This window comes from Neopsephotus bourkii, unplaced genomic scaffold, assembly GCF_033783945.1.
Source record: "Neopsephotus bourkii isolate Nb327-2 ecotype Australia unplaced genomic scaffold, CSIRO-AGI_Nbou_v1 NB_857, whole genome shotgun sequence".
NCBI lineage: Eukaryota > Metazoa > Chordata > Aves > Psittaciformes > Psittacidae > Neopsephotus > Neopsephotus bourkii.
In genome coordinates, this window is record NW_026901353.1 from 296,544 (window position 1) to 321,933 (window position 25,390).

At 60.3% G+C, this 25,390-nt stretch overlaps 2 protein-coding genes across 3 annotated transcripts; one reads left to right on the top strand and one right to left on the bottom strand.

Moving 5' to 3' along the window:
- Positions 1-2,727: 2,727 nt before the first annotated feature.
- On the bottom strand, positions 2,728-19,065 carry DNM2 (dynamin 2). 2 transcript variants are annotated; one of them, XM_061356531.1, is made up of 22 exons: positions 18,788-19,065; positions 16,461-16,534; positions 15,593-15,742; positions 15,305-15,508; positions 15,123-15,221; positions 14,329-14,489; positions 14,070-14,212; positions 13,773-13,908; positions 13,628-13,695; positions 13,306-13,444; positions 12,673-12,759; positions 12,519-12,589; positions 11,906-11,935; positions 11,124-11,175; positions 10,801-10,812; positions 8,853-8,966; positions 6,734-6,843; positions 6,543-6,654; positions 4,456-4,620; positions 3,308-3,543; positions 2,944-3,228; positions 2,728-2,825 (listed from the first exon to the last, which is right to left on the bottom strand). In XM_061356531.1, the coding sequence occupies exons 1-22, from the start codon at positions 18,946-18,948 to the stop codon at positions 2,759-2,761; spliced, it is 2,676 nt and encodes an 891-aa protein (XP_061212515.1). In that variant the 5' UTR covers positions 18,949-19,065; the 3' UTR covers positions 2,728-2,758. The 2 variants fall into 2 exon arrangements, with proteins under 2 accessions (XP_061212515.1, XP_061212514.1); XM_061356530.1 differs by lacking the exons at positions 10,801-10,812; positions 11,906-11,935 and having other exon boundaries at positions 2,728-2,828.
- A 505-nt stretch (positions 19,066-19,570) lies between these two features.
- Positions 19,571-24,670, top strand: QTRT1 (queuine tRNA-ribosyltransferase catalytic subunit 1). Its single transcript, XM_061356547.1, has 10 exons — positions 19,571-19,869; positions 20,233-20,301; positions 20,406-20,544; positions 20,629-20,707; positions 20,788-20,903; positions 22,650-22,788; positions 22,877-22,952; positions 23,352-23,461; positions 23,939-24,023; positions 24,502-24,670. Exons 1-10 carry the CDS (start codon positions 19,633-19,635, stop codon positions 24,646-24,648), a joined length of 1,197 nt encoding a protein of 398 aa, XP_061212531.1. The 5' UTR covers positions 19,571-19,632; the 3' UTR covers positions 24,649-24,670.
- The last annotated feature ends 720 nt before the right edge of the window (positions 24,671-25,390 follow it).

Consider the following 25,390-nt stretch of genomic DNA (forward strand, 5'->3'; position numbering starts at 1 on the left):
GAGTAACGGCTTAGGGGAAGCGGGAAGAGCTTGGGAGCCTTCCCATCCAGGCATCCCCGGTGCTTCCAAGGGCGCCATGGGTTGGGAATGCTGCTGGGAATGGTGATTCCAATCCCAACCCCTGCTCATCCCGAGCTCCATCTAAACCTCGCCTGGAAGAGCTTGAGCCCCTTATCCTGATACCCCATTATCCCATTATCCTGTTATTATCCCGTTATCCCATTGTTATCCTGTTATTATCCCGTTATCCCATTGTTATCCTGTCATTATCCCGTTATCCCGTTGTTATTCTGTTATCCCGTTATCCTGTTATTAACACATTATCCCCTTGCTATCCTGTTATTATCCCGTTATTCCGTTGTTATTCTGTTATCCTGTTACCTCGTTATTATCCCGTTATTATCCTGCTGGCATCCCCTTATTATCCTGTTATTATCCCATTATCATCCCCTTATTATCCTATTATCCTGTTCTTATCTCATTATTATCCCGTTATCCTACTACCCTGTTATCCCATTATCCCGTTGTCCTGCTATTATCCCGTTGTTATCCCGTTATCATCCCCTTATTAACCCGTTATCATCCCGTTATTAACGCGTTATCATCCCGTTATCATCCCGTTATTAACCCGTTATCATCCCGTTATCCCATCCCTTGGGATCAGCCACCGGCCCCCTCCCGCCTCCATCCCATTCAGGGATGAAGCTCCCCCCCCCGCCCCGGAATTCCATCGGGAATGCCCCAATCCCCCCCCATGGCCACGCACCTCAACGGCACCCGCAGCATCCCTCGGGGCCCGGCGCCAGGCGGGAAGGGGCCGCTCCCACCTGCATAGGGGAGAAGCCACCCCTCAATAGCCCCAAACGGGCCCCCCCCTCCTATCGCAATACCCCCCCCCATATCGCGATATCCGCGCCGCTCGTACCAGGCCCCGCTCCGCTCCGGACCCGCTTCACCCCGCAGAGCGGCCGCTTCCTATTGGACCCAAGAGCGGCCGCTCTCCTATTGGGCCCGAGAGACGTGCGCTGCCATTGGCCCAGCGTCGCCCCGCCCACACGCGCTCGTCCTATGAGTGGCGCAGAGAGCAGCCCCGCCCCCCCGAAGGGCCGGCGGTGATTGGCTGCTGAGTCTCAGGCCTGAGTGGGGCCAGGGCCGCCGCTGGGTCCTAGCGCCCGCGGGGGCAGAGCGGGAGCGCAACTGGATCCAATGGGAGGGATCCACAGCTGGATCCAATGGGGGAGAAACACATGTGGATCCAATGGGAGGGGAAACACAGCTGGATATAATGGGAGGGGATCTGCAGCTGGATCCAATGGGAGGGGATCCACAGCTGGATCCAGTGGGGGGGGGAAACACAGCTGGATCCAATGGGAGGGGAAACACAGCTGGATCCAACGGGGGGGTCCACAGCTGGATGCAATGGGAGGGGAAACACAGCTGGATGCAATGGGAGGGGAAACACAGCTGGATCCAACGGGGGGGTCCACAGCTGGATCCACAGGGAAGGGATCCACAGCTGGATCCAGAATCTTGTGCTTGAACACAGAGCAACCCTTGGGCCTTTTTAAGCTTTGGGAATCCAGGCGATTCCCGGATTCAGGAATTCCACATGGCCCCATACAGGCTTTGCTGGGGAAGAGACAGCCCAGCCCCTGCAGCCCCTATTGAGCCCCCCCAAACCCCCATTAACTCCATCCCTTCCAATCCCCCATTGACTCCATCCCTTCCGATCCCCCATTGACTCCATCCTTTCCGATCCCCCATTGACTCCATCCCTTCCAATCCCCCATTGACTCCATCCCTTCCAATCCCCCATTGACTCCATCCCTTCCGATCCCCCATTGACTCCATCCCTTCCGATCCCCCATTGACTCCATCCCCTCCAAACCCCCTCCCACCCATTCCACCCCCCCCCGCCCCCAGGATGCTCAAATCCAGGTTTTTACCCTTTATTTTTACTGATTCTCTTCATTCTTTGCTTTAGGTCAGGAAGTCATCGGCTACAACCGGAGGCACTTACAGGCGGCAGAGCAAGGGGTGGGGGGGTAGGACCAGGCCGGGGGGGGGGTACCCCCCAGCCATGGCACTGAGGCTTGGGGGATGGATGGAGGGATGGGGATGGGGGGGTTATGGGAAGGGGGGGGGGGTGGGGTTTTTGTTCCTTTTCCTGGTTTTATACAATTAATAAAAGTCTGTAAAAATATTTACAACCTCCGGCCCCCGGCTCCTTCCTCCCGATCCCGATCCCGATCCCAATCCCGATCCCGATCCCATGGGCTGGGAAAGGCTCCCGGTGCCACCAACCCAGGAGCCCCCAGCATCACCATCACCCCCCCTCCATCCTTCCTCCCTCCACGCTGCTCCAGTCTCACCCCCGAGGGTCCCTTTGGGAATGCGGTGGGGATGGAGCCGGGATGAGCTATACAAAAAAAAAAGGGGGGGATCCCGGCTTGGGATAAGGGGGAGAAAGCCCCAAAATCATTGATTTTATAGTGAATATATTAATACAAAATTTGGGGGGGGGAAGGAGAGGAAAGGAGGAAGAGGAAGGGAAGGAGGAAGGAAGCAAAGGGGCAGGGCTAGGATCAGCCCCACAGCGCCGGAGCTGGGGCCAAAGTGCAATGGTGACCCCCCCCCCCCCAAATCATCTCTAATCCATAGTGGGTTATAGGAGGGGGGGCACAAACAGGGGTTAGATATAGGGCTTGGGGTGGGGGGGGGTGTTTCCCCCCCACTTCCATAGCCCCATTCCCAAGCCCTAATTGAGGAGGGAGGGCTCGGCCGAGCGGATGATGGTGGGTCTGTTGGGAGCGGCCGGGGGCCTCCTGCTGCAGAGAGATGGGGCTGGGGTGAGCATGGGGAAGAGAAGGGGGCGTCCAAGGGGGAATGGATCCCCCCCTCATCCCCATTGCATTGCATAGGCCATGGATGGGGGGCTCTTACCTGGGCACTCCGGGTGGGATTCCAGGCGGGATGCGGGCCGGACGCAGCGGGATCTGCGGCGGCGCCGAGAAGGGGTCGTTGTTGGGAGTGAAGAGGAGCTGGGGTCCGGGCCGGGATGGGATGGGGGGGGCGGCCGAGGAGGAGGAGGAGGAGGAGGATGAAGAGGAAGGGGTGGAAAGAGCCCCCACAGGGATAGGGATGAGCGGGGGGCCCGGTGTGGGGCCCCGCACGGCCGGGGGCCGGCCTGGAGGCAGGATGCTGGAAGGCCGGCGCTGGGGCGGAGGGCTGCGGAGAGACAAGAAGGAGATGGAGCAATGGGACCTCAGCATTCCCATTGGGAACGGTGCTGGGAACGGGAGCAAACCTATGGCCGGAGGCGGTGGTCTGGAGCCAGGTGTCATCGACGGGGGGGGGCACGGGGGTGGACACGGTGCTGGTGCTGATGTCGCCGATGATGTGCAGGGCCTCCTTGAGCGCGTGGTACATGCGGAGCATCTCGTCGCGGCGCTGAGCCTGCTCGGCCGACTCCTCCATGAGGCTGCTCTGGTCGGCCGAGGAGTAAAGGTAGGCCAGGAGCTCGGAGTGGATGAAGTCCTTGGTCTGCGGGTGGGAGACGGGAATGGGAAGAGGGAATGGGATTGGGGGGGTCGGGATGCGGGTTCGCAACCCTGGCTATGGGCAGCGATAGCATCCCTAGAGGAGGCTGCTCCAAGCTCGTGCATCCTGATCCCCCCAAATCCCATTCCCTGATTCCATGCCCATCTCCCATCTCCAGACCTGGGATCAACTCTGGGATATGGGCATGGAAGGAGGGAATGGGATTTGGGGGGATCAGGATGTGGGTTCACACCCCTGGTGATGGGCAGCGATAGCATCCCTAGAGGAGGCTGCTCCAAGCTCACGCATCCCATGTCCCACCAAGTCCCATTCCCTCCTTCCATGTCTGTATCCCAGAGCTGCTCCCAGGTCTGGAGATGGGATACGGGCATGGAGGGAGGGAATGAGGGCAGGGAGATCGGGATGCAGGTTCTGACCCCCTGCCATAAATAGTGATAGCATCCCTAGAGGAGGTTGCTCCAAGCTCACACATCCCAAGTCCCATTAAATGCCATTCCCTCATTCCATGCCCATATCCCAGAGCTGCTCCCAAGTCTGGAGATGGGAGATGGGCATGGAAAGAGGGAATGGGATTGGGGGGATCAGGATGCGGGTTCCCAACCCTGGGTATGGGCAGCAATAGCATCCCTAGAGGAGGCTGCTCCAAGCTCACTCATCCCATATCCCATTAATCCCATTCCCTCATCCCAGAGCTGCTCCCAAGTCTGGAGATGGGAGATGGGCATGGAATGAGGGAATGGGATTTGGGGGGGGATCAAGATGCAGGTTCCCACCCCCGGCTATGGGCAGCGATAGCATCCCTAGAGGAGGCTGCTCCAAGCTCACTCACCCCATGTCCCATTAATCCCATTCCCTCATGGCAGAGCTGCTCCCAGCTCTCCCCTCCCCGCTCACGTTGTTGATCATGAGGTGCATGATGGTCTTTGGCATGAGATCCCGGATGGATTTGTTGATGATCCCCACGTAGGAATCCACGAGGTTGCGGATGGTCTCCACCTGCCGCTCCAGCTGGGGATCCATGGAAAACGTGTTCTCCTGAGCCCCGTCCTCCGGCTCCGTCTGCGGGGGAAAACCGGGATCAGCCCCTGGTACCCAACCCCTTGCTCCTCCACTCCCATCCCGCCCGATTGCTGTTATCCCGCATCCCACGCGGACGCCGTTATCCCGCATCCCACACGGGTGCCGTTATCCCACATCCCACCCGGATGCCGTTATCCCTCATCCCACACGGATGCCGTTATCCCGCATCCCACACGGATGCCGTTATCCCGCATCCCACACGGGTGCCGTTATCCCACATCCCACCCGGACGCCGTTATCCCGCATCCCACACGGGTGCCGTTATCCCACATCCCACCCGGATGCCGTTATCCCTCATCCCACGCAGACGCCGTTATCCTGCATCCCACGCGGACGCCGTTATCCTGCATCCCACATGGACGCCGTTATCCCTCATCCCACACGGATGCCGTTATCCCGCATCCCGCACAGACGCCATTATCCCGCATCCCACGCGGACGCCGTTATCCCCCATCCCACACGGATGCCGTTATCCCGCATCCCACCCGGATGCCGTTATCCCGCATCCCACCCGAATGCCGTTATCCCGCATCCCACACGGATGCCGTTATCCCGCATCCCACCCGGATGCCGTTATCCCGCATCCCACACGGATGCCGTTATCCCGCATCCCACCCGGATGCCGTTATCCCGCATCCCACCCGGATGCCGTTATCCCGCATCCCACCCGACTGCCGTATCCCGCATCCCACACGGACGCCGTTATCCCGCATCCCACCCGGATGCGTTATCCCGCATCCCACCCGATTGCCGTTATCCCGCATCCCACCCGGACGCCGTTATCCCGCATCCCACCCGGATGCCGTTATCCCGCATCCCACCCGGATGCCGTTATCCCGCATCCCACCCGGACGCCGTTATCCCGCATCCCACCCAATTGCCATTATCCCGCATCCCACCCGGACGCCGTTATCCCGCATCCCACCCGATTGCCGTTATCCCGCATCCCACCCGGACGCCGTTATCCCGCATCCCACCCGGATGCCGTTATCCCGCATCCCACCCGATTGCCGTTATCCCGCATCCCACCCGGACGCCGTTATCCCGCATCCCACCCGGATGCCGTTATCCCGCATCCCACCCGGATGCCGTTATCCTGCATCCCACCCGGACACCGTTATCCCGCATCCCACCCGATTGCCGTTATCCCGCATCCCACCCAGATGCCGTTATCCTGCATCCCACCCGGACACCGTTATCCCGCATCCCACGCGGATGCCGTTATCCCGCATCCCACCTGGATGCCATCACCCCGCATCCCACATGGACGCCGTTACCCCCATCCCACCCGATTGCCGTTATCCCCCATCCCACCCGGATGCCGTTATCCCGCATCCCACCCGACTGCCGTTATCCCGCATCCCACCCGATTGCCGTTATCCCGCATCCCACCCGGATGCCGTTATCCCGCATCCCACCCGGATGCCGTTATCCTGCATCCCACCCGGACACCGTTATCCCGCATCCCACCCGATTGCCGTTATCCCGCATCCCACACGGACACCGTTATCCCCCATCCCACGCGGACGCCGTTATCCCGCATCCCACATGGACACCGTTATCCTCCATCCCACGCGGATGCCGTTATCCCGCATCCCACCCGATTGCCGTTATCCCGCATCCCACCCGGATGCCGTTATCCCGCATCCCACCCGACTGCCGTTATCCCGCATCCCACACGGATGCCGTTATCCCGCATCCCACCCGATTGCCGTTATCCCGCATCCCACCCGGATGCCGTTATCCCGCATCCCACCCGGATGCCGTTATCCCGCATCCCACAGGGCCTCTTGGGGTGATCCCATGGGGTTTACCCAATGCACCCAAACCCCACCTCGGGAACACCGGGATCTGTATCCCAACTCCGGGATACCTCATCCCATTGGGAAAGGAGCATTTACTTGGTCTTTCTCCGGATAGACTCCGGCGCGGAGGAAGGAGGCTTTCCAGCTATCCACATCCTCCTGGGAATCACAGGCCAGCTCGATCTGACGGAGATCCTTATACACGTTCCTAGGGAGGAGGAGCAAACGGGAGCATCATCCCCATCCCGGCATTCCCAACGGGATTCCCGCCCGCCGGCCGCCCCTACCTCTGCTCCGTGTTGAAGATGGCGAAGACGTGCTTGTTGGACATGAAGCCCTTCTCCACATCCCGGATTTTCAAGTTATCCAGAGGCAACATGTATTTCTTCTCCTTTTCCTGGAAAAAAAAGGGAATTGGGATGGAAAAAGGGGGGGGGGGTGAAATCCTGACCCGTGGAGCAACCAATTCCTTTATTTCCCATTGGGAACGGGCACTTTTTGGGATGCTTGGGATGGAGCCGGATCACAGCGTCCGGATCCCGGATCCTGCCTTCCCTCGCGTGCATCCCTTGGGATGCGGCACATCTGGAACGGGTTAGGAAGGAGCCCGGCGCCAGATGTGGAGCAGAGGCAGCGAGGGGGCCCCCCGGCACCGCCCCATTTCCTGCCCCAAATCCAACGGGAAGCGAAGGGAAGGGGCTGGGATTCTCCTTTCCCAGCCTGGATTGTGCCACGTCAGAAGGGAGACAAAGCGGATCCCCTGCGCCCGCCGCCGGGAAAAGGGGAAGGAACGGAGCCGGGATGAAGGCAAACGGATCCCAGATCCCAACGGGAATTCCGGGCCGGCCTTCCCAGTGTTCAGACTACCTGTTCAGGATGCTTCCCCGGTGTACAGTAGTCTGCACATTGGTTAGACCGGATCCGGCCTTGCGGCATCGCTGGTACCCAGGTAAGCAATGGAAGGGGGGGGGGGACACGGACACATCCCAAATCCCTCCTTTTTGCAGGCAAATCCAATGGATTTTTGGATTCATGGAGCTGGGATGAGGTGGGATGGGGGGGAGCAAGGATCCAGGGTGGCAGAGCCTCATCCATCCCAGACCCGGTGCTCATTAGAGCCGGAATGGGGGGGATATTCCGGCTCCATCACCTCAACACACTCCCTTCTCCTTTAGGAAGCGGATTTCCATAGGGAATGGGGGGGATATTCCAGCTCCATCACCTCAACACGCTCCCTTCTCCTTTAGGAAGCGGATTTCCATAGGGAATGGGGGGGATATTCCAGCTCCATCACCTCAACACGCTCCCTTCTCCTTTAGGAAGCGGATTTCCATAGGGAATGGGGGGATATTCCAGCTCCATCACCTCAACACGTTCCCTTCTCCTTTAGGAAGCGGATTTCCATAGGGAATGGGGGGGATATTCCAGCTCCATCACCTCAACACACTCCCTTCTCCTTTAGGAAGCGGATTTCCATAGGGAATGGGGGGGATATTCCAGCTCCATCACCTCAACACACTCCCTTCTCCTTTAGGAAGCGGATTTCCATAGGGAATGGGGGGATATTCCAGCTCCATCACCTCAACACGTTCCCTTCTCCTTTAGGAAGCGGATTTCCATAGGGAATGGGGGGGATATTCCAGCTCCATCACCTCAACACACTCCCTTCTCCTTTAGGAAGCGGATTTCCATAGGGAATGGGGGGGATATTCCAGCTCCATCACCTCAACGTTCCCTTCTCCTTTAGGAAGCGGATTTCCATAGGGAATGGGGGGGATATTCCAGCTCCATCACCTCAACACACTCCCTTCTCCTTTAGGAAGCGGATTTCCATAGGGAATGGGGGGGATATTCCAGCTCCATCACCTCAACACGTTCCCTTCTCCTTTAGGAAGCGGATTTCCATAGGGAATGGGGGGGGATAAAGGGAAAAGAGGCTCAAATCCAGCTCCGACTCCCGGGAAATAAAGGCTGTTCCCATCTCCATGTGCTCAATGTGGTGGTACCCGCCCCAAGGGCTGAGGCAGCAAATCCCATGGGATAAAGGGATGGAGGGAATGGGGTTCATTCCCTGTGCCCTCATTGGGTGGCTCCGGATGGTGGTTTCCAGTCCATTCCCACCCTCTGCATCCTGGTGCAGGGATTTCAATCCCAATGGAATAGTGCAGGACACTGCGGCGTTCCCGCAGGGAATATCAGGGTGACAAACCACCCATGGGGGCAGAGGTGGCTTTTTCCCTTGGATCCAGGATTTCCACCAACTGGCATCCATCCCAAGTGGACTGGGAAAGGATGGGACACAGGGAGCCCTGGATCCCTCTTGATGGGAGCCAAAGTGTGCCCCAACACTTGATCCCAAGCAAGATCCCATGGGATCTGCCCCAACCCCTCCTTCCCGGCACGCACCTCCTCGTCCTTGTACCAGGATAAGGATTCCGCCGTCAGCACGAACCAGTATTCCTTGGATCCTCCCTTCATGATGCTGATGTTGTTGATGGTGAGCCAGCCCCTGCGGATCACCTGCAGGCACAGGACGCAGGGAATGGGATGGGGGGGGAAGGAGGGGATGGTTACAGGCTCCTGCAGGTATTCCCGCATGGAAAAGCGCTCCCGAGCCCCCCTGGATCCTGCAGGGAAAGCCCCATCCTTCCTTCCCAAAGCGCATCCCACCCGGGAGCTGTTATCCTGCATCCATGGCAACTCCCATGCTCAGCACGGGAAGGGGATGGGAAGCACAAAGGGAGCATTCCAGGCCCTATCCCAATTGGGATCCCTGCAGTGAGCACCCCCTTGGCCCGGCATTCCCAAGGGAACAGCACTGCCTCTGCTGGGAGTTTTCCATGGATCCCATGGGTTTGGGAGCCATGGGATGGAGGGAAGGGGACTCGGAGCCGTTGCTCTCCCTCTTCTCCCCATCAAAACCCATGGGAGAGATGCCGGGATCCTGGAATTCCCAACCAACCCCCCCCCCCCTTCAGATCCATGTTCCCTGTCCCGAGTTATGGGATGCTTGAGCTCAGGTTAGTACCACACACAGGTTAGTAATGGGGAAAGGGGGGCAGACCTGAGCCCCCCATTCCAGGCATGGAGCCTGGGATAATGGGAATGGAGAGGGGAAGGAGGAGCCCTGGGATTCCACCTTCAAGCAAAGGGATCACCTTGTGCTGAAGTGAGTCTGGTCTTAAAGGAACCAGGAATGGGATGGGGCTGGGATGCGGGAAGGGAGCTGGGATGCGGGAAGGGGACAGGGATGCGGGAAGGGACCAGGGATGCGGGAAGGGGACAGGGATGCGGGAAGGGAGCAGGGATGCGGGAAGGGGACAGGGATGCGGGAAGGGGACAGGGATGCGGGAAGGGGACAGGGATGCGGGAAGGGACCAGGGATGCGGGAAGGGGACAGGGATGCGGGAAGGGGACAGGGATGCGGGAAGGGGACAGGGATGCGGGAAGGGGACAGGGATGCGGGAAGGGGGCAGGGATGCGGGAAGGGGGCAGGGATGCGGGAAGGGGGCAGGGATGCGGGAAAGGATGGAGCAGGGATGCAGGAAGGGAGCAGCACGTTCCTTTAAGACCAACTGGCATCAGGGATTTCTCCAACGGGATCGGGCACCGTGCCCGGGAGCGGCTCCAATGGGAATCCGGGGATGCTCAATGACCCCATCTCCCCCTTCCCATCACCTGGATTTGGGGCCTTGGGGGTTGAAAACCATCGGGATGGAGCCGGGAGGAAATGGAAGCGTCCAAAGAGCCGGGAATTGGGCACGGAGCCCTCCCAGCCACCATGGGGGCCAATGGCAAAGCCCGCCCGGAGGAGCGGCACGGATGCTGTATCCCAGTGTTCCCAGTCTCCTTCCTTAGGGATTCATCCAGGCTCCTGAGCACCCCCCCCCCAACCACAGTGATTCCGGAGCAGCCGCACACGGGGCCGGAAGCCCCAAACTGGGTGGATTTTGGGATGGGTTTTCCCTCTTGGACGCTTCCATCTCCCCCGATGCCGGCTCCAAGGGAATCCCTTTTCCATAGGGAAGGAACTCCCCGGGATGAGCACGCTGCAGGAGAGCCTCTCCCATTGCTCCCTATGGAAGCTCATGGATAAAACCCCCCCCTTTGGCTTCCGCTTTTCCATGGATCCCGGGATCCCTGCGCCTCTTCCCATTGATCAGCCCTGAGCCCATTGGTTGTGGGCAGGGGGGAATTCCCACCTCCGGGATAAGGTTCTCCCATCCTCCCTCCCCCCTATGGGGCGTGCTCAATCCCGGGAAGCTGGGGGGCATCCGTTGGGATTGGGAAGAGGTTTTCCCGGCAGGAACAGGGCCGTCACCGGGGTCTCTACCATTGCTATGTGGGTACTTACCAGGATTTCCCCCTTTAGGGCACAAAATTAAAGGGGGGGGGGGAAGCAAAAAAAGTGGGAAAAGGAGATGGAAAAATGAAGGAAAAAAAAGGGAGGGATGGAGGGAAGAGCACGAAAACGACGGGGAAGGATGGGGAAAAAGCAGGAAAACAGCAAAAGAAAACCAGGGACATGCCATTAATGATCATTGCAGTGTTAATGTCCCACCACATTCCCGGCTTTGCCAGCCTGGAGCTGGGAGCCACTGGTTTCCCCCCCACACCCACACCCACATCCCCATCCCCATGATTCCCTAAGGAAGGGGGTGAGGGATGGATCCGTACCTGGTTGGGAATGGCTCTTTTCTTGTTGGCTTGGGTGTTCCGCTGCTGGGCGCTGTGGGAATGGGGAAAGCTTTAAGGGGATGGGGGGGGATCAAAGCCAAGCCCCCCCCCCTCTGGACCGCGATTCCCACCCGGAATGCCGTAAGGAAGAGCCGAGTCCCAAGGGGAAGCCCGTTGCGTGCAAGCCAACCAGAGCATCCCCGTCCCACCGCCTCCATTGGTTATAATGGAGGGGGGGGGGGGGTGATTCCCAAGGGAGAATCCCTTCCACCGCAAGGCCCAGCACCAGTAAGGAGTCCTGGTTTCCAGTAATTCCCAGTTCCCTTCCCAGTTGGAAGAAGAGCAGCGGAGGGGGGGAGCTACCTGTCTCTCCTGAGCAACCAAAGGTGCGGGATGGAACCGTTAAAAGTCGGGAGCAGGGGGGGACAAAATCCGGGAGGAACAGTTAGGATAACGCCGGCATTCCCCATGGAGCAGCAGTTACAAGCACAAAGAGGGGGGGCCCTTTCCTGCCTCCTTTCCCACTTCCAAAGGCAGGGAATTCCGGCCCTCAAACCTTGGGATATGGGATGGGATGGGGATGATGCGCAGAGCGCTTGGTGGAAGCCATCCCTGCGCCGGAGCATCCCGATGGGATGAGCTCCATTCCCCATCCAAATCCAAAGGGGGATCTGGGAGGAGGAGCTTCCTGGCTCTTCCCACAGATCCCTATGGGATCGGGGATGGGATTTGGGACACACACACGGAGCGAGCAGGGCCATGCTGCAGGAGCAGGTACCCACCCGGTCGTGACGTGCTGCTCTGTGTAACAGCTGGGGAGTGGGAAGAGAGTCGGAGGAATCCATAGGGAAGAGGGAGATGGTTCCAAGGAAAAACAGGAGAGATTAGGAAGAGAGGAGGGAATGGTGGAGGAAAGAGAACGGGAAAAGGGGGGGAGAAAGAGGAGAACAAGAGGAAGGCGGTGGGAGGTGGGGAAAGAGGGATCAGCTCCAGTAGGGATACAGGGACACCAAGGCTGGAGCTCCGGATGCTTCCGGATGCATGGATTGGGGCTGCACCCATGGCCCAAAGCAAGGCAAGGCCAAGAGGAGCGTTTCCCCTTTCCTTTTCCTGATCCTGATCCTGGGAAGAGCTCAAAAGGATGGGAGATGCTGGTGCTCCATTGGGATAGGAGGAGGTATTCCGCCTCCCTTCGCATTCCCAATGTGTGTGTGTGGAGGGGGCTGAGCAAGGGATGGGAGCTCCGTATCCCACATCCCGTATCCCTATCCCATGGGATGGATGGGATGCAGGAGGCTCCTAGGGCAGTTTAGGGGGGGATGATGTGGGGTGGGCAGCACCAGGAACCTCACTTCTAAAGCAGCTCAGGCTGTATCCCGCCGGGAATGGACTCACTTGGCGAAGCCAATGAAGTCCTCGTGGTTGGTGTTGATGTAGGAGAGCTCGATGTCGATGAGCAGCAGGATCTGAAGGGAAAAGGGGGGGAATTGGGGATAGGCCCCAAAAGGGAGCTTTGGGAAGCAGGAGGATGAGCACCGGGGGCTCTCACCTGGTCCTTGGTCCTGCCCTCCCGCTCCCGGATGTGGGTGGTGACGATGCGCTCCGTCTCCTCCCGCAGCCTGGGGTAGGAACCGAGCTGCAAGGAAAGGGGAAAATCCATGGAAAAGGGAGGGAAAAGTCCCCATGGGGCCGTGGAGAAGGGACAGGGAGCTCCGGGAGCGCCTGTGCTGGGATTCGGCATTCCCGGTGCGCATCCCGGTGCTCATCCCTTAACAGTGAGCCCCAAGTGGGGTCCTCTCTACCACCAGATCCCAACCCATCCCTGCAGCATCCAGCCTGGAGATGGGAGGGAATCCCATTGGGAAGCGCTGTCCTGGCCCATGGGAGCAAGCTGTGCCTGGACCACGTTGCCACGGCAACGATCCCGCTCCCAACACCCCCTCGGATCCCATCGCCTGGATGTGCCCCATTCCCAGTAACCCCAGCGCTTTTCCCAGTTTAAGGCATCTTAAGGGATGAGCTTTGGAGTCATTCCATGGCAATAACAGCTCCCGGGTGATGGAAAACCACCATGGATAAGGATGGCAACGGCAGGGTGGGAGGCGGGGGTGATTCCAAGTGCCCTGTGGTCGAGCTATGGGATCATTCCCGATGCCAGCAGCATTCCCAATGGGATCCGTACCTTACTGGTGCACTGCCGGACCGTGTTGATGAGCTCCTGGATGACGAGGTCCACGCACTTGAGGCACGGCTCCTTGAGCTTCACCACTTGCTTCTTCACAATGGCCTCAAAGGCCAGGTCCGGGGTGAAGAGCCCGGTCCTATGGGAGACACCAAAAGTGGGCATCGGGAGCGATCCCTTGGGATGGAGGCGTGAAGCCCAGCCCTGCAAAGGAAGGGGAATGGGGAGCACTGCATGGGAATGGAGTGTTTCGGTGCATTGGAGCCAAGCAGCCCTGCTCCATCCCCCTGAACCCCTTTGGAATGGCTGCTCCCACACTTGCCTCACTCCATGGATGTTCTTGATGGCGTAGCTGATCTCTCGCCTCAAATCCTTCTCATCAAACTCCATCTGAAGGAGCAGGAAAGAGCCACAGGGAATGGGGGTTGAGCCCCCAGCTCCTGCCCATTCCCAAACCCGGGATTTACCTTCACGAGCTCAAAGGGGAATCTCTCATGGAAGATGCGGTTGATCCGGGCGCCACCGGAGAGCTCCAGCGTGTCCACCTGGTCCCCAGAGCCCTCAATCCGCTTCTCAAAGTCCACCCCAAACTGCTGGACCATCCTATGGGGAAAGAGGGCGTGAGGATGCTGGGATGCTCCAGCGTGGTGGGATGAGCTCCTCCCCACCCCATCCATGATGCTATGGGAAGCTCTCCAAAGGGGCGTCGGAGCATCCCTTTGTTGCCATAGCAACCCAAGCGGGGCTCCCAGGAGGAACCTTACTGCAGCAGCGCTTTGGTTTTCCTTGTGGGATCATCGGGCCGGAAGTTCTTGTATTCCTCCACTTCCTTTTCCAGGGATAGGAGCTGGCTCTGGAGCTTGCTCCGGAGGGAGGGCAGCGTCTCCCGGATGTGGTTGGTCAATTGCTGCACGACAACGGCCGTTACCGACATCCCCCAAAGCACGGGATCCCCCTTTGGGATGCTTTGGGATCCTTTGGGATGCTTTGGGATGCTCCCGGCCCCATGGAGCCCGTGCCAACCTGGTTGAGGACCTTCTGGAGGTGCGGGGTGCCCATGCGGTCGGCCATGTGCCGGTAAGCGGGATGGGAGAGGAAGAACTTGCGCTCGGCCGCCAGCGCGGCCCTGATGTCCTTCTTGCCGTCGATGTCCTTCTGGCTCCGGTTCACCACTCCGATGTAGCCTGCAAAGGGGGAATGTTGGGATCAACGTTCCAGAGCTTCCCTTTGGGGTTGGAAAGGGGAGGTTATGGAAAAGGGGAGGGGGAAAGGGATGGAGTTGGTTGGGGATGCTCGGGAGAAGATGAAGGGGGGTCTGAGGATGGGGAATCTTTGTCATGGGGAGGACAAGGGGTGATGGGGTCCAACTGGAACAGGGTTGGATGCATAGGATAGAACCATGGAATAGTTGGGTTGGAAACGGCCTTAACATCACCCAGTTCCATCCCTTGCCATGGGCAGGGACACCTCGCACTGAACCATGGTACCCAAGGCTTCATCCAACCGGGCCTTGAACAGCACCAGGGATGGAGCCTTCCCAACCTCCCTGGGCACCCATTCCAGTGCCTCAGCACCCTCACAGGGAAAAATTCCCTCCTTAGATCCAATCTACACAAGGGATTTCCTCCCCACGCAGGTGCTGGGACACTGGGATGAATGGAAGAGGTTGGGATGCCCCATCCCTGGCAGTGTCCAAGGTGCTTGCATCAACCTCCTTTAGTGGAACGCATCCCTTGGCATTCCAGAAGCTTGGAACTGATCCTTCCCAACCCATTCCATGCCCAGAGGAGGCCGGGGCTGGGATCCCAATGCTGTACCTCTCCGGAGGGGAAGCAGCTTGTTCTCCAGCACATCCCTGGCATCGGTGCCTTCATCCATGAGATCCAGCTTGGTGATGACGCCGATGGTCCTCAACCCTAAACCCATGGAGAAAGAGACCCCCCCATGATGCTCTTTGCTCCATCCCATTGGATGGGGAGCGGGAGGATGCATCCTTCACCTTGGGGATCCACCTCCTTGGCCATCTTGAGCGCATCCGAGTTGGCCAGGTCCATGTTGGCCGGCGTGACGGCGAGGATGAGGCTGCTCTCCCTACTGATGAACTGCAGGATCATGTCCTTGATCTGGTACTCGATGTCCTGCGGCTGGTCCCCAACGGGCACCTTGGTGATGCCCGGGAGGTCGATGAGGGTCAGGTTCAGCACTGGCACAGGGAAAGAGGCGCGGGTGAAGGTGGGAATGGCGCTGGTCCAAGGCTTGGGATGCAGGGATGAAGGCAGGCGCTCACCGTGCGGGGAATACACGCGGAGGTTGATGGGGATGGGGGAGATGCCTTTGTTGGTCCCCGTCACCCGGTCCGTTTCAGCCTCGATTTCCTGCCGCACCTCGTCGAAATCCGTGAATTTCTTGGATTTGCAGTGCAGGAATTCGGCGTATTCTGGGAAAGGAAACGGGAATAATGGGAATAATGGGAATAATGGGAATAATGGGAATAACGAGATGGGAATAACGGGAATAACAGGAATAATGGGAATAATGGGATGGGAATAACGGGATGGGAATAACAGGATGGGAATAACGGGAATAATGGGAATAACGGGAATCATGGGAATAATGGGATGGGAATAACGGGAATAATGGGATGGGAATAACGGGATGGGAATAATGGGAATAATGGGAATAACGGGATGGGAATAATGGGAATAATGGGAATAACAGGAATAATGGGAATAACGGGGTGGGAATAACGGGAATAATGGGAATAACGGGGTGGGAATAACGGGAATAATGGGAATAATGGGAATAACGGGAATAATGGGATGGGAATAACGGGGATAATGGGAATAACGGGATGGGAATAATGGGAATAATGGGAATAACGGGATGGGAATAACGGGAATAACGGGATGGGAATAACGGGAATAATGGGAATAACGGGATGGGAATAGCGGGATGGGAATAACGGGAATAATGGGAATAACGGGATGGGAATAACGGGGATAACGGCACCATGGCCACAGCGAAGGAACGGAGGGCAAAGGACCTGAAAGCGCAGCCCCATTCCAGCCCTTGGGAATGGGCAGGGGGAGCCACCCCCAACCTTTCCCATCCAACCCCATCCCAGTGTCCCGGCCTCCTTCCCCATGGGAGCAAACCTGTCTTGGAGAAGATGAGCTGCAGGATGAGGGGCCTCCGGGTGACGATGCCAGAGCCGCGGGGCAGGAAATCCCTAGGAGCAATGGGAAAAGGGGGAATTCCGTGCTGGGATTCAAGGAGATCCATAGGATCCATAGGATCCAGCAGCCGGAGGTGGGAGAAGGGGAAGGATCCCTGTTCCCAAGGCCACGCTCCCCCCCCTCAGTATCCTTCCCTAAGGAAAAGGGGAAGGATGGAAGCACATCCCTCCCACAGCTTCCACTGGGAGAGCTCCATATTCCCACTTCAGAAGGAAACAGATGGGAAAACCCCCCCCACCCCATTCCCAATGGCTTCATCCCATTTCCCACAGCGGGCCAAGGAAACGGTGCTGCTGCTGCGAGCATTCCGGGTTGGAATCGCATGGAAGTGGGAATGGGATAGGCCAGGGAATGGGAATCCCAAGCTCCTTGGGAGAGGGAAGCGAGGGCCAAAGGGGACGCTGCTTCCATTAGCACCCAGCGCAGGGATGCAGGTGATGGGGATCCCAACCTCCTCCCATATCCGGTTGGGAATTCCAGGTGGGAATGTCCCGGGATGGGTTTGGGAGCCAATGGCCCTGGCCTGGGGTGGCTGGGGCTGGAAAAGCGGGATGGGAGCTTCCTGCCCAACCGGGAGGACAGGTCCTGCAGGAAGTGGCACGGGACAAGGGAGGGAAGTGGCTGAGCCACGGGAGCTGCCGGCTTCCTGCTTATCCCTATGGATCCGGTTGGGATTCCATGATTCCCGGCTCTCCCCGTTCCCCTGGAGCTTGGGAACAGCAAAGGAGGGGGCAGAACACAGGGAACATCCATGGGGAACAGCCTCCCTATGGGAGGAGCTCCCTCTCCCATCTCCCCCTGCGCTGCCGGCCCCTGGGAACACCGGGAACGCCATGGGAAGGGCTCATAAAGCCCCATTGAGGTTCGGGCCTCCCCACCACAAGGGCCCCATTGTCAGGGCTCAATGGCTGGGGTTGATCCCGCTCCGAGGACAGAGCAGCATTCCATGATTCCATGACCTAAGCCAGGGAGGGAGTGCGGGGGGGTCCAGGGAGCTCATCCCAATCCTGCCTCTTCCTTGGGCCTTTTCCCTTATCCCGGGTCAGGGAATTGCCTTGGTCCAACCTTGATGGGGCTCGGAAGCTTCAGGCCAAGGGAGCTGGCTCCGAGCTCAATCCCCAATGAGATCCATCCAAAGGGGTTTATTCCAGGCGGGAATAACGCCCTCCCCTGCGGCTCCTCGCAGCAGGGATGCAAGAGAAGGTGGGGAATGAGCCAAACCCCCATGTCCACATCCACCAGGATACTGGGAGTTGGGATCCCAGGGTCTCTCATGCTCAAAGGGGCTCCTGATCCCCACTCAACCCCACCTTCAAAGCCTTGGGATGGGAGATCCCAAAGCTCCATAACAAAGTTGGGATCCCCAGGGTTGGTTTTCCAGCACCTCCATGATGAGGAACACCCAAAGGGAAGGGGAATAACTTGGATAACAGAACCCCCCCTGCATGAGGATATAAACAGCCTGGAATGGGATGGAATTCCCACCTGGAATAGCTTCTTTGGGATGCCAAGGTGCTGGCGGGCCGGTGACAAGCCAGGCTGGGATGACAGCACAGGAAGTGCCCTATTGTTCCCATTCCAGCATCCGGGATGGGAACGGAGGAGCCCTGGAGCTGCAGGAATCCAGCTCCTTGCCCCATGGCTCCCACTGACCTCGGGAGGGGTGGAACCAGCTCCGCTGCCCCCGTTATCGGTGCCCAGGCCACTGTCACCCTGCGCCTCGGCCCCTATCTCGGGGGCACAGGGCCCCACTGCAGCCCGGTGCTATCAGCCGGCTCCACGCTGTTAACCCGGGTTAATGGCGGCGATGAGGAGCCAGGAACGGTGCGGGATGCTCCGGTCCAGCATCCCGGTTCCCCCCACTGGTACCCGCACCATGCCCCTGCCTACGCCGTTGGCGTAAGGGGCTGGTACCCGCACCATACCCCTACCTACGCCGTTGGCGTAAGGGTCGGGTACCCGCACCATGCACCCTACCTACGCCGCTGGCGTAAAGGTCGGGTACCCTCACCATACCCCTATCTACGCCGTCAGCGTAAGGGTCCGGCTCTGCCCGCGCGCTACGCCAGGTGCGTACGGCCCCGGCGGCTCGCTGCGCACTTTGCGCAGCGGCGGCGCACGGTCCCCTTCAGGCCGCGCCCTGCCTGCGCTCGGCCGGATTCCCGAAGCCGCGCTTACGCCAGCGGCGTAAAGGCCACCGGCGGCGTCCCCCCCGGTACCGGCCTCCCCTGCCCGCCGTTACTCACCGGCCCACGAAGTTCTCGAGCACCGAGCTCTTGCCCGCGCTCTGCCCGCCCACCACGGCGATCTGCGGCAGGTCCAGGTGGCAGCTCTGCCCGATGGAGCTGAACGCGTCCTGCAGCTTGTTCACCAACGGGATCAGCTCCTCCATGCCCCGGTTCCCCATAGCGGCGGCGGCGGGGGGGGGCCCGGTGCCGGTACCGGCTCCTCACAGGCCCCGCGGCCAAACTTCCCCTCCGAGGCTCCTCATCCGGTACTGGCGACACCCCTCAGCGCCGGGCCCGCCCCCCTGGCGGTCATTGGTGGGTTGGGCTGTCAATCGACGGTTCTATTGGTCTGTCTCCTCGTCGTTCATCACGTTTAGCCAATGGGAGGCCGCGTTGGGGTGTCAGCTGAGGAGGTGCTGCTGTAACTCCCGCCCGCCCCGAGGAGAACCTGCCGTTTCATTGGCGAAGACGCCTGCCGCTCTGCAAAGGCAACGAATCACAAGCAGAGAGGGCTCTCCCACCCTCCTCCCATTGGTCACCGCGCAGACCATTGCACCAGCTTGACCCGCCCATCCAGAGCCTCGGGGAGGGGGGGGAACGGGCGGAGACGAATCCCTTTCTGATTGGCCAGTGGGCTGTCAATCAGCGATCCTCGCCCGCTGATTGGCTATTTTGCTTTTCCTCCTCAAAGGGACCGGGATGAGGCAGGGCCCGGGGGAGGGGGGGGTGTTTAGGGCCCGGTCCCCCCCTCGGGACGGGGCGGGCAGAGACCGGGGTTGCCCAGGCCGCAAGATGGCGGCCGCGTTGCCCCTGGTTACGGCCACCTGCGGCCGGAAGCGCTGCTCACGTGGCTTAGCGGGAAGATGGCGGCGCCCACGGCGGCGGGGCCCAGCTCGGCTCCGTTATTACGGGTGGTGGCGGAGTGCGGCTGGAGCCGGGCCCGGGTGTCGGAGCTGCGGCTGCCGCACGGCTCCGTGCCCTGCCCGGCCTTCATGCCCGTGGGGACCCGCGGCACCGCCAAGGGGATCACGGCGGCGCAGCTCGCAGCGCTCGGCTGCCGCCTCTGCCTCGGCAACGCCTATCACCTGGGCACGCGGCCGGTAAGCACGGAGGGAGGGGGGGGAACCGGCATGCTCCGCCCCCTGGGAAGACCACGCCTCCATCCTCAGCGTGGCCACGCCCCCAACCCCCTGGAGGGTCTGTTTGGCGAGGCCACGCCCTCTTTAGTCGTGATGACCACGCCCCTTTGTAGCTCCGCCTCCAGACCCCTCGCGGCTCCCCCGGGTCCTGGTGCCCGCCCGCCGCCAATGGGAGGGCTCTATTCGGCGAGGCCACTCCCCCTTCGCTTCCACGCCCCTTTGGTAGCTCCGCCCCCATGCCCCTCCGAGCTCCCCCGGGTCCCCATGCCCGCCCGCCCTCCCTCCCGTCCCCATTGCCGGTGTAACGCGGTCCCCCCCATACAGGGCCCGGAGCTGGTGGAGCGCGCAGGCGGCCTCCACGGCTTCATGGACTGGCCCCACAACCTCCTAACGGTGAGGAACATGGGGGGGGGCACCCCCAGGACCCCCTTCCTATGGGCTCCAATATTGGGGTGTCATCGTCATCCCCCATTAAAATCCCCTTTCCCCCCCTCCAGGACAGTGGTGGCTTCCAAATGGTTTCCCTATCGCAGCTGTCGGAGGTGACAGAGGAGGGGGTCCTGTTCCATTCCCCCTATGGGGAGGGACAGATCCTGCTCACCCCTGAGAAGTCCATTGAGATCCAGAACGCTCTGGGTGAGTGCTTGGAGAGGGGGGGGACCCCCCTAAAACACCCCCATAATGGGGGGGTACCCCCATGTTAACCCCCCCCATCCGCAGGCGCCGATATCGTGATGCAGTTGGATGATGTCGTGAGCAGCACCACGACGGGGCCACGTGTTGAGGAGGCCATGAAGAGGTGGGGACCCCCCCCATAACCCCCCCATATGGACCAATGGACCCCCCTATGGACCCCCATATGTGTGCCCCCCCCCCCAGGTCTGTGCGTTGGCTCGACCGCTGCATCGCCGCCAACCGCAACCCCCAGCGCCAAAACCTCTTCGCCATCATCCAGGGGGGGCTGGACCCGGAGCTGAGGGAGCAGTGCCTGGAAGGTACCGGGGCCTTCATCTGCATCCCCATCCCTGTCCCCATCCCCATCCTCATCCTCATCCCCATCCCCATCCCCATCCCCATCCCCATCCCCATCCTCATCCTCATCCCCATCCCCATCCCCATCCCCATCCCCATCCCCATCCCCATCCTCATCCTCATCCCCATCCCCATCCCCATCCTCATCCCCATCCCCATCCCATCCCATCCCCATCCCCATCCCATCCCCATCCCCATCCCCATCCCCATCCATCCCCATCCATCCCCCATCCCATCCCATCCCCCCCATCCCCATCCCCATCCCCATCCCATCCCCATCCCATCCCATCCCATCCCCCATCCCCATCCCCATCCATCCCATCCATCCCTCCATCCCCATCCCATCCCATCCCATCCCACCCATCCATCCCATCCCCATCCCCATCCCCATCCCCACCCCATCCTCATCCTCATCCCCATCCCATCCCCATCCCATCCCATCCCCATCCCATCCCCATCCCCATCCCCATCCCATCCCATCCCCATCCCCATCCCCATCCCCATCCCCATCCCATCCCCATCCCCATCCCCATCCCCATCCCATCCCCATCCCCCCCATCCCCATCCCATCCCCATCTCCACATCTCCCCCATCCCCATCCCCATCCCCATCCCCATCCCCATCCCCATCCCCATCCCCATCCCCATCCCCATCCCCATCCCCATCCCCATCCCCATCCCATCCCCATCCCCATCCCCATCCCCATCCCCATCCCATCCCCATCCCCCATCCCCATCCTCCATCCCCCATCCCCATCCCCATCCCCATCCCCATCCCATCCCATCCCCATCCCCATCCCCATCCCATCCCCATCCCCATCCCCATCCCATCCCATCCCCATCCCCATCCCCATCCCATCCCATCCCCATCCCCATCCCCATCCTCATCCCCATCCCCATCCCCATCCCCATCCCCATCCCCATCCCCATCCCATCCCCCATCCCATCCCCATCCCCATCCCCATCCCCCATCCCATCCCCATCCCCATCCCATCCCATCCCCCATCCCCATCCCCATCCCCATCCCCATCCCCATCCTCATCCCCTTCATCCCCATCCCCATCCCCATCCCCATCCCATCCCCATCCATCCCCATCCCCCCATCCCCATCCCCATCCCCATCCCCATCCTATCCCCATCCCATCCCAGCCCCATCATCCCCATCCCCATCCCCATCCCCATCCCATCCCCATCCACCGTCCCCATCCCCATCGTCATCCCCCATCCCCATCCCCATCCCCATCCTCATCTTCATCCCCATCCTCATCCTCATCCCCATCCTCATCCTCATCCCTATTCTCATTCTCATCCACATCCTCATCTTCATCCCTATCCTCATTCCCCATTACCATACCCACCCTCATCCTCATCCCCAACCTGATTCTCATACCCATCTTCATCCCTCATCCCTATCTTCATCCTCATCCTCATCCCCATCCTCATCCCTACCTTCTTTCTCATTCCTATTCTCATTCCCATCCACATCCTCATCTTTATCCCCATCCTCATCCCCCATTACCATCCCCATCCCCATCCTCATCCCCATCCCTATCCCCCTCCTCATTATCTTCCTCCTCCTTCTCCTCATCTTCATCCCCCTTTTCCTCCTCCTCCTCCTCCCCATCCCCATCTCTTCCTCCTCCCCTTCTCCCCCTCACGTATGGGGGGGGGGGGGGTACAGGATTAAACCCCCCCTTACCCCCCCCCCAGCAATGATGCTCCGGGACGTGCCCGGCTTCGCCATCGGGGGCCTGAGCGGGGGGGAGGACAAGGGCAGCTTCTGGCGCATGGTGAAGCTCAGCACCGAGCGCCTGCCCCGGGACAAGCCCCGCTACCTCATGGGCGTCGGGTAGGTCCCTATGGGGGGGCAATGGGGGCAATATTGGGGGGTGTGTGTGTGTACCCCCTTATGTGATCCCCATTGCTCCCCCCCATAGCTACGCCACTGACCTGGTGGTGTGCGTTGCATTGGGCTGTGACATGTTCGACTGCGTCTTCCCCACGCGTACGGCGGTAAGAGGGGGTTTGGGGGGGCATAGAATGGGGGGACCCCCCATAGCGGTTTGGGTCTGTGGTAAGGGGGGGTCTAGGGGGGTATAGAATGGGGGGACCCCCCCTCTTGTGAACGCCATTGGTCTGCCCCATAGCGGTTTGGGTCTGTGGTAAGAGGGGGTTTAGGGGGGTATAGAATAGGGGGACCCCCCCCGTTGTGAACGCCATTGCTCTGCCCCATAGCGGTTTGGGTCTGTGGTAAGGGGAGGTTTGGGGGGGTATAGAATAGGGGGACCCCCCCCGTTGTGAACGCCATTGCTCTGCCCCATAGCGGTTTGGGTCTGTGATAAGAGGGGGTTTGGGGGGGTATAGAATGGGGGGACCCCCCCCCGTTGTGAACGCCATTGCTCTGCCCCATAGCGGTTTGGATCTGCCTTGGTGCCGGGGGGGTCGCTGCAGCTCAGGCACCGGGGGTACGCCAAGGACTTCCGGCCCATAGACGAGGGGTGCACGTGCCCCACGTGCCAGCGGTGAGGGGGGGATGTAAATGGGGGGGCACATAAATGGGGGGTACATAAAGGGGGGACACATAAAGGTGGGGGGAACATAAAGGTGGGGGGCAGATAAAGGGGGGCACATAAATGGGGGGGTGCATAACGGTGGGGTGGTCACATAAAGGTGGGGGTCCCATAAAGGGGGGGTCCCATAAAGGGGAGGTCCCATAAAGTGGGGGTCCTATAAAAGGGGTCCCATAAAGGGGTGGTCCATAAAGGGGGGGTCCCATAAAGGGGTTCCCATAAAGGGGGGTCCATAAAGGGGGGTTCCCATAAAGGGGGGTCCCATAAAGTGGGGGTCCCATAAAGTGCAGGTTCCATAAAGGGGGATCCCATAAAGGGGGGGTCCCATAAAAGGGGGTCCCACAAAGGGGGGGTCCCATAGAGGGGGGGGGTCTCAAAAACGGGGGGTCCCAAAGGGGGTGCTGAAGGTGCGTGGGCTCCGCCCCCCAGGTACAGCCGGGCCTATCTGCACGCCCTGCTCCGCACGGAGCCCGCGGCTCTGCATCACCTGACCGTGCACAACATAGCCTATCAGGTGCGGGGGGCGGGGCCACGGGGGTGGGCGGGGCCATTGGGGGGCTATGGGGTGGGGTTTATGGGGGGGTCTATAGGGGGGGTCTGGGGTTTTATGGGGGGTCTGTGGGGGGAGTTTATAGGGGGGTCTATGGAGGGGGTCTATGGGGTTTTATGGGGGGGTCTATGGGGGGAATTTATAGGGGGGTCTATGGAGGGGTCTATGGAGAGGGTCTATGGGGGAGTCTATGGAGGGGGGCTATGGGGGGGTCTATGGAGGGGTCTATGGAGGGGGTCTATGGAGGGGTCTGGGGGGTCAATGGAGGGGATCTATGCGGGTCTATGGGGTTTTATGGGGGTCTATGGAGGGGGTCTATGGGGGTTCTATGTGGAATCTATGGAGGGGGTCTATGGGGGTTCTATGTGGAATCTATGGAGGGGGTCTATGGGGGGCTCTATGGGGAGGGTCGCCCCTTATTAACCCCCCCGTGCCCCCCCAGCTCTCCCTGATGGCCTCCATCCGCCAGAGCATCCTGGAGCAGCGCTTCCCGCAGTTCGTGCGGAGCTTCCTGAGCGCCCGCTATGGGGCACGGGTCCCCCTGTGGGTCCAGGAGGCGCTGGAGGCTGCGGGGATCCCCTTGGAATAACGGGGACCCCCACCCCTCCCCCTCCCCCATCTGGGTTTTTTTAAGTGTTTTTGGGGTTTTTTACTATTTTAATGGGTTTTTAAGGGGGGGATCACAATAAAGGTGCTTGGTGGGAACAGCAGCTTGTGGGGCTGGGGGGGGGGCTAAATAAGGACATGGATCCACCTCTGCCCCATAGCGAGGTGGGGGGGGCATGGACCCACCTCTGCCCCATGTGGGGGGGGGAGGGCGTGGACCCACCTCTGCCCCATAGCGAGGTGGAGGGGGGCATGGACCCACCTCTGCCCTATGGGGGGGACGGGATGTGGACCCACCTCTGCCCCATAGCTGGATGCAGGGGGGGCATGGACCCACCTTTACCCCATAGCAAGGTGGGGGGGGACGTGGACCCACCTTTACCCCATAGAGGGATGGGGGAGGGCATGAACCCACCTTTGCCCCATAGCCGGATGCGGGGGGGTCATGGACCCACCTCTGCCCCATAGCGGGGTGGGGCAGGCCCCACAGGTCGAGTGGGGCGCAGGAGGAAGTTTGAGGACAGGGTGGGGTGGCCACGGCCGCGTCAGCACCAGCGGCAGCTCCGGCCCCGGCCGCAGGTGAGGGGGAATGGGAGAGACTGGGAGGGACTGGGAAGGACTGGGAGGGACTGGGAGTGACTGGGAGGGACTGGGAGGGACTGGGAGTGACTGGGAGCTGCAACCAGAGGAGCCTGGAGCGATTGGGAATGACTGGGAAGAGGTGG

Excerpts from the sequence above, each read along its gene's own strand:
- DNM2 (XM_061356531.1), bottom strand. The coding sequence starts at position 18,948 with ATGGGGAACCGGGGCATGGAGGAGCTGATCCCGTTGGTGAACAAGCTG. Across the intron at positions 6,844-8,852 it reads CCTGGTACAAGGACGAGGAG|GAAAAGGAGAAGAAATACAT; the intron begins GTGCGTGCCGGG and ends TTTTTTTTCCAG. Across the intron at positions 3,544-4,455 it reads TGCACCTCATGATCAACAAC|ACCAAGGACTTCATCCACTC; the intron begins GTGAGCGGGGAG and ends TCCCACCCGCAG.
- QTRT1 (XM_061356547.1), top strand. The coding sequence starts at position 19,633 with ATGGCGGCGCCCACGGCGGCGGGGCCCAGCTCGGCTCCGTTATTACGG. Across the intron at positions 20,302-20,405 it reads GGCCCCACAACCTCCTAACG|GACAGTGGTGGCTTCCAAAT; the intron begins GTGAGGAACATG and ends CCCCCCCTCCAG. Across the intron at positions 23,462-23,938 it reads ACGTGCCCCACGTGCCAGCG|GTACAGCCGGGCCTATCTGC; the intron begins GTGAGGGGGGGA and ends TCCGCCCCCCAG.